The following is an 8,532-nucleotide window of genomic DNA, read 5'->3' as shown; positions in this document are numbered from 1 at the left end:
ATTGTTAAATTACTGAATTGATTTATACTTTCCAACAGTCGCCCTCATTTACTTTTTAAAAATAATCCTAATTTCTTAATTAAGTTTATGTGAGAAGTACAGACTAGTGCATGATTACTGCACTTCATGTAATGTGTTAAGCAAAGTTGTTGTCACCGTTGTATTTAAATCTGTAAAGGCATAACACATTTTTTCGAACTGATGTTAGATAGTGTTTGTACTTGCAAGCACCCAGTTTTAGTAAAACATTATTTCTTAACCAGAAGTAACATAGTTCAGGCCAGTGGTAATTCCTAGAATCAGAGCTTCAATGTACATGTTTTTCTAATTATATTGTTATTGTTATATTTTATTTTGGAACTTCATGGTATGGAAAACACATAATTATGTGACTATGGTTTCCAAAAGTAAAATAAATTAAATATCATATACATTTTTGAATAAATGGTAAAACCAAGAATGTCACAGAATCAAAACCAGCCCATATTAATATAGTGCTTGAAAGACAATCAAGACCTGGAAAGAGTTAGTATTAATAAAGAGGCCCTTAAAAGCACTTTCATTAAGCTTACCAGAGTCTCTGACTTTGAGCCGTGTTCGAACAGTCATTTCAAAATCCCCCTGTAACACCAGCTTTACATCTGAAGTGCTGTTAATGCGGAACTTTGAACCTGAAATGATATAGGTTATAGCTTGCTGACATGTTTCAAAGCTAAATGTAGCTTATTCAGATATCTGAATAGTTAAATGGACCCATATTAGGGATGCCAGAAACTGACCATGATCAAAATCGGACAGCCCTGGCGAATATTAATCGATTATTCGCCGCCGAATTGAAACTAAGCCAGGAAAAAAAAGAAAAACATAAATAATAATAAAAATATATAAAAATAAAATCGAATTTTAAAAATAATTTTCGATTATGGAGACTGTAACGAATATTCGAAAAATAGAATAATCGCTGGCATCCCTAACCCATATAAAAATAATTATGCCCATGTAAAAAAAACTCAAAGTGAACCCGAGCTCGATAAACTTCTTTTTTTTTTTACAGTTCTTTTTTAGGGGCTCCCCTAAAAGGGGTCTAAAATCACACCTGGTTAATTGTGGGGTGCCTTCCTCAATGTGCACACGTATCACATCAGTGCATTTTTCACTTATGCAAAATAAATGGAGTTATAATGGCTTTAGGTGTGTGAAAATGTTTAGAGCTGTTGTGTACATAATATTTCTTGTTTTTTTGTGTCCATTGTGTTCCAACTCCACAAATGGAAAATGTTAGATCGGCGTCCCATCCTCCTTCTTGCCAAGAGAGGCACAAATGGTTTTGCGGCCGATTGCATCTGTCCATGGCAAATCGAGACAGAAGATGGTAACAATGCACTTGTTACCATAAAGAGGATTTACGAAAGCCTTATTAATGGTAAAGTATACAAATCTGCATGCTATATTTCAGCAATTTATCTGTTAACATTTTTTGTAAATGAGTTGCTCAGTTATCTGGTTTTAAATGTAAAAAAATGTGAATCACTGTTTACCAAGTAGTACAAATATGTCGTTATGTCTTGTTTTGTCAGTTAAAGGGCCCATGTCATGCTTTTCTGGTTATTACCTGTCCCCTTGTGTGTTATGAAGCTTTTCCTGCATGTAAACGGCCTGCAGAGTCACAAACCCTCAAAGTACACCCTGTAGCGAGTAAAACTCTAACACAGAAAATACCTGTCTATGCTGCTCTTTTTCAATTTTTTTCTTCCTGAGTATAGTGACGTAATGGGCATAGTGACGTACCGGCTCACACACACACACACTCACTCAGCCTTATCTTTTCTCAGCCGAGGCTCCGTGGATCTCCTCACGCACACACGCACTCACACTCACAGCCTGGCTGTAAGTGTGTGTGTGTGTGCGCTCAGGCTGAGTTCCTCGCTGTCTCGCAGACCCCACGCAGCAACCAGGAAACAACACCAGTAATCCAGCTCACAATGTCTGCTCCTCAAGCCTCAAAGGGCGGAGCAGCGAGCCCCCCAACGTCCAGTCAACACGGCACCCAGACCCCACGCAGCATTCTCATCTGTTTGTCCTTACTGGTGTCATTTCCTGGTTGCTAACAAACGCCATTGTAACACATAATCACTGATGTTCCGCTGTTTCATTTTTAGCTGTAATTACTCAGATTATAAATGTATATGGCGGATTATACTTGGTCATTTATTCACCATGCGTCTACTTTTTTTTCTTCTCAATAGTGACTTTGGCAGTTGAACCTGAGGGCCCTTCAACCACACAGGCAGAAATGGCCGCAGACCCAGGATCAGACTTGTCTGTACCTCTTACCACCGAGACTGACACTGAGTTCACAATCTTCCTCACTCCTGTGTCCTCCGGCCTGACTCCTGCTCTCTCCTCCGGGCTGACTCCTGCTCTCTCCTCCGGGCTGACTCCTGCTCTCTCCTCCGGCCTGACTCCTGCTCTCTCCTCCGGCCTGACTCCTGCTCTCTCCTCCGGCCTGACTCCTGCTCTCTCCTCCGGCCTGACTCCTGCTCTCTCCTCCGGCCTGACTCCTGCTCTCTCCTCCGGCCTGACTCCTGCTCTCTCCTCAGTGTCTTCCTCACAGAAAATAAGACCAACGAAGAATAAAGTGGCAATTAATGCTATGTGCGGGTTAATTAGTAATTATCTTATTTACATAGACTGAAACTGTGTTTGATTTTGCACATTGAATTAGTTAAAGAGAAAGAAAACAATCATCGGTACAATTAGAATACACCACCTTTTGTTTTGTTTAAGACTTTGCAGTATCAAAAGTCTGAGTGCCATTTTGAACAGTTTAATTGAGCACAATGTGATGTTAGGCAATGTTTAGGAGGTTATTGCTGAACTTCAACTTATTACCACCTTTTAATTCCTTGCAGAATGTCCCATTCATCAAGGGTCAGACACTTTCCCCTACAAAAAACTACTGAGGGAACGAATCAGGGAGGTTTGTTTAGAAAATATTTTAAAATAAATAAACAATGACAATAATGTTTCCGTGGAACCAAGTCTTATCTTATTGGATTTTCGTATACTTTGTTTAAAAGGAGTGTTTCAGTCTTAAGCATGACTGCTAATGTAAATATTGAAATTACAGTAACAATAATTTATTATTAATTTAAGGTTGAGGTACTTGTGTAATGCTTCATGTCGCATTAATGCATCATGTCCAGCCATTTATTTGCATATTACATTTTTTCTTGTAATCCTTTGTAGGTGAATTCCTATTCTTGGCAGTACAAATATTTTTTCAAATAATAATAGTATTCCAAAATATTAAACTGATGGGGAAAATGCTATTGACTATGTTACAGTCCTTCATATGTTTGAGTTAATCGTACCTACTATTATTTCAAATTATTATTTGATTTCACTGGACTTTTTGTATTTACATGTATGACATTTGAAAAAAATAAAGTTTACCTAAAATCTGTGTTTCTTTACTCAGGGCCATACCGAGGTGTTGGTGCAGTGGCAGTCTTGCTCTGGATGGTATGTATCTAATCTGAAGTTTCCTTCAGTGTAGCTGATGGGTCTGGCAGAACAGGGGCCACAAAGTAGTCTTACCAACCAACTTCATCAACCCTGAGATCACTAACTTAAACATTTTGGGTTCCTCAGCAGTAAATTGAATTTAGTTGATCACATGGGGGTGGGGAGCCATGTCATCAATGGCTCTATCAGACGTTTGCGCCATAAAGTAAGACATCCAAGTTCTCTGCCCTTCGTCATTCAGACATCGCGCCCTAGAAACGCTGTCTGATTGTAACACATAAGCAGGGAAGTAGCCTACATTGAAATAGAAATTAAAATAAAATATACAATAGAGTTTATCCTTCCAATCATTTAACCTTTAGTGATATTGATACCACTAAAGGTTAAATGATTGATATGTGAGGCTGGATGGTATTTGATCTATTTTGTAATTACTGACTTGTTACATTTGTTCTTAACAATTATACTATAAGTATAGTTAGTAGTAGTAAGTAGTATTATTTCTGTGTGCAGTCTTGCAGGCAGTTGTCTAAGTTTAGTGCTGTATGTTTGGGCATTGATAAGACAGCAAATTCAAAGAATTGGTCAAATGAAACATTGACTTTGAAATAAAAAATGTACCTTGCATTATATATGATGTACGTGTTATATATAAATATATACATTATACTGCACTTTCATCATGATATTTTTGAGTGACTTAGTGTATCTTCTCATTTGAAATAGCATTGTCAACATACTGTAGAACTACATGTTCCAAACAGTTGAAAAAAAGTAATACTTTTTGCTGTGTTTCTGTTTTACAGTGGGGCGAAGTGGAACAATTCCTGGGAGCCAAAGGAAAACTTTCCCAGTTAAATATGGCTGACTTTTTTTTTTTCTACTTTGGAGTAATAAAATACATATAAAAAAAACATCTATGTGAGTGTTGTGCCTATTTGTGTTCTTGTGTTATCAGTGAGCTGAAGCCAAGACAAATACAAATATATGTTTTAAGTGTATCCATACAAACTCATTCTCTAAAACTGTCATGATTGGTCTGTTGTGAATGACACCCATGAGGAAAAAGGTCCTATACATTATATCACATCGGCAGGGCTGTGATGTCATGAGGCCCTCGCGAGCGTCGACGGGGGGAGGGTGTGTGGTGCAGAGGCGCGGGAAGGTATTTTGAGTGGGGGTGCTGAGGTGCTGGACTCCAGTGAACACTATTACGGGCACTATAGAGCACGCACAAAAAAACTCCCCACACGCAAACACACAGTAAACCCGCGACTGTTACAATGAAGGCTCGATAATCAGCTCACGGCATATTGGCAGGGGTAAAGTGCTATTTTTTACGAGTGGGGAGCGGACCTCACCTCCTCTAGGGGGGTCCGGGGGGATGCTCCCCCGGGAAGATTTTTTTTAAATATTGAAGTTAAAAGCATCAATCTGATGCACTTTGAGAGCAACATTAAGAGATCTATGGATACATCTCTCAACACCCAGATGAAACACAACTGTAAGCAGATGTTCTTTTTCTTTATGGATATTTTACAAATCACTCCCCTTTCAAACTGTATTCTTGTTTTACTGCCATATAGTATTTCATAATTGTTTTTCCTTTATTCTCTTATGTTTTTTATAACTATAATGATCATATGAAGGTGTGCCGTGGAAATAATCTTTTGAATAATTTTTGACCAAACCGTTTGAGACCCACTGAGATAACTTTGACTAAAGTTAACTATCTAAACACTCAGAGAGTCCTTTAGCTCACCTGAGCCTCTCAGTCTGAGAGGAGAGCTCTCCTCCAGCTTGTTGTGGAACAAACAGCTCCGTATGTCCGTTAGTGCAGCTAGCTAACCAGATGCTAACAACACGGTCCCTGCTGCTGGCACCGGTCCCTCTCTCTCTCTCCCTCTCTCACACACACTAAATGCGCTATTTCCGCACACACACAGAGCCGCGAGCTTGAATGACACAAGCACACTTTTATTTCCATCCAACTCTCTGATTGGTCTGGTGTCTTGCCTCTGTTGCATTCACTGAACACGGGAAATTACAGTCCTGCCGTCCTTTCTAGTGTCTTGATGAGGTTCACGTAAAGCACGGTTAATGTATTATATTATTGAGGTAGAATTGTCCGGGGCTACAGAAAAAACATTCGGGGCAGGCCAAAATATCATTTTACCAACAATGTGGAATTTATTGGCTACATATTACACAGATTATGCACAGCGGGAGTAGCAATAACCGTCAAATAATAATTCAGACAGGGGAGCTCCGCACCCCCTGCCTGCCGCTAGGGGGTACTGCAGCGCCCTCAGCACCCCCCTTCCCGCGCCCATGGTGTGGTGTGTAAACCCCGGACACACCAAGCCGATTACAGCTAGTGGAGCCTCGCAGCAGAAACTGTGGCGCGCTCAATTGCGCCGCATTTGCGCATCAGATGAGGCTCCCTCCACAAGATGAGGGCGAAAGGCAGACGCAGTCTGTGTGATCGGCGTTTATGGAGGGGCGGGCCTGCACAACGGCATATCACAGACTGGTGCATACATTATACAGGCGGCAATTTGAAATGGAACGCAGCCCACACACGGCAGACAAACCCAAACACTTTTGGAACACGCCACCGACACATTAACATGCATTCCCCTGACTTTCCCCTAATTTGAAATTGTATTTCATTCCATAACATATAAATATACTGTTCACCCATGTGAAACACACACACTGAAACCAAAATAATTTACAAACATGTACAAATATTTCATATGCGATGGAAAACTCTGAAGCAATGGAAACAGGAGTCAGAGAGACACGAGGAGAGCAGGAACTTTGATGGCAAACTGATGGTTTATTCACAAGACATGTTGTGTGCCACGAATTGACACAAAATATGCCAAACCAATTCTGAAGATCTCTACCCCAGACCCATGTTTAGCTAGTTCTGAGAGAAGAATCAACATTGTGCATAACAAGATAAAACCAACACCTCTATCAGCTGACGCCAATAGGCAGGAACAGGGAGACAAAACACTGAGAACACAGCAGCCAAGGCTACAGGTGCCTGTGCTCAGTCAGGACAAGACCTGGGGGGTATACCACGAAACTGGTTCAACCTAACCTGGATATATTTGAGTTAGCCGGTTGGCCTAATCCAAAACGCCCTCTCGCTAAACGGCACTACTACACGGGTTATCAAGTGGATCGCTCAAGCCAGCCGTGTCCTATCTAGTTAGGTGCGCGTTCACATAAAAGGGGTAGTATTTGGAGCATTCAACCAATCACAAACATGGAGAAGCGTACTGACAGCGCAGCGCGTCATACTTCCTGAATGAAAAGTCAACTATATAATTAGACAAATATGAAGACTTTAAACATCCATGACTCAAACACTTTATCCAGGATAAAAGCCAAATAGCTGCACCTGCAAGGTGAATACAGCTGGTACAAGAAAAAGCGTTTGAATGCGTACATTAACAGGTTTATGATATGCCCCGTCTAAGACACGATCTGACTTTAATTACATTTGACTCGAGTGTTTCGTAATGTGTTGCTTAAAATAATACTTCTGCATACAGTATGTGACACTGTAAGTGTTACACGGCCAGATACGGCTCAGCTGACTCAGATAAGGAAATATATGATACATTATGATGTGATGCCGCGGACTGTACTGTTACTTTGATCCAGTTACTTATGTTGTGGCAGATATTTAATTAAGCTTTCTTAACGCTAATGTTATAATAGTCAGATTGCTCTGAAGATGGGAGGTGATATTCTATTAATGTTCACATTCACACGTGAACACGTTTGGTTCTATGCAAACTCAGTAATATCCATTGTGATACAGTTATAAGGCCTTCACAAGAGACTGTCAGTGGAGATTAAAGGGGATCAGGAGCTCACGTCTTCTCAGAGTCCTTGGTATCTGGCTTGATGATTGTCTCACATTTCTAAACTTCATGTCAATAAACTGCTTAAAAAGCTGAGGGTTAGGCTAGGTTTCTTCTACAGGAACAAGTCCTGTTTCTCTGCTTGAGGCCAGGAAAAGGCTAGTCACTGTGACCTTTTGACCTGTGCTGGGTGGTGATTTGATTTATATGAATGCACCTGCCAATTGCCTGGTCAAGTTAGATGCTGCGTATCACAGTGCACTGAGATTTGTGACAAACTGTAAAGCATTAACCCATCACTGTACCCTGTATGCAAGGGCTGGTTTGCTTTCACTAACTGTACGGAGGCTCAGTCACTGGTACATTTTTATATACAAAGCCATGTTAGGGAAACTTCCATCTTATATCTGCTCCCTGATCTCACGGAAAATTGTAAGTGGCTACTGCCTGAGATCGAATGCTGTGGTTTTATTAAATGTGCCAACTGCTAGGACTGTCTTAGGGAAGACAGCTTTTAGATGCGCAGCTCCTCTGTCTTTGAATAGTCTGCAAATTAAATGGAAACTGAGCAATCTGGTGCCACTAAATGTTTTTAAAGCTCGGTTGGATGCTACTCAATCGGAAGCTATTGGTACCTGTTTATGTGGATAGTTATGTAAATGATGCTGTATGATGTCCTTTTGTTGTTCTGTTTATGTTTTTATTAGGTCCGGGACTTTAACGCGTTAATTAAGATGAATTAATTACACAAAGATTAACGCATTAAAAAAATTAACGCATTTTAATCGCACTTATTTTTGCACCGCGGAACGTTTCTCACTGGATGAGTTTCAGGGGTACCGATTATACTGGAGCACCAACTAACGTTCATGACTTCAAACAACAACAAACCACAGTGAACAATAGTCAAACATGAACGAAGAAGCTGATGAGACCGCTTTGGTTGGCCCGTGGATGGGACATTTTGTTTTAAAAAACGGACGGATGGAAGCATGGATAAGAGCACGGTTGTTTGCAAATTATGCAAAAAGGAATTTGCATATCACCGCAGCACATCAAGCCTCAAGTATCACCTCAATGCAAAACATATAACAGCTAGCGTGGAAGCTAGCGTGGACGT

At 40.4% G+C, this 8,532-nt stretch overlaps 1 protein-coding gene across 1 annotated transcript; it reads left to right on the top strand.

Annotated features, from left to right (window-relative positions):
• Positions 1–398: 398 nt before the first annotated feature.
• LOC307020700 (uncharacterized protein) lies at positions 399–4,436 on the top strand (the record flags this gene model as incomplete). Its single annotated transcript, XM_079652230.1, has 5 exons — positions 399–1,423; positions 2,247–2,655; positions 2,913–2,980; positions 3,482–3,525; positions 4,335–4,436. The coding sequence occupies exons 1-5, from the start codon at positions 1,276–1,278 to the stop codon at positions 4,434–4,436; spliced, it is 771 nt and encodes a 256-aa protein (XP_079508356.1). The 5' UTR covers positions 399–1,275.
• Positions 4,437–8,532: the final 4,096 nt, after the last annotated feature.

This window comes from Notothenia rossii (assembly GCF_949606895.1).
Source record: "Notothenia rossii genome assembly, chromosome: 9".
Lineage (NCBI taxonomy): Eukaryota > Metazoa > Chordata > Actinopteri > Perciformes > Nototheniidae > Notothenia > Notothenia rossii.
Note: the sequence above shows the minus strand (reverse complement) of the source record. Positions and strands in the feature narration are given on the sequence as shown.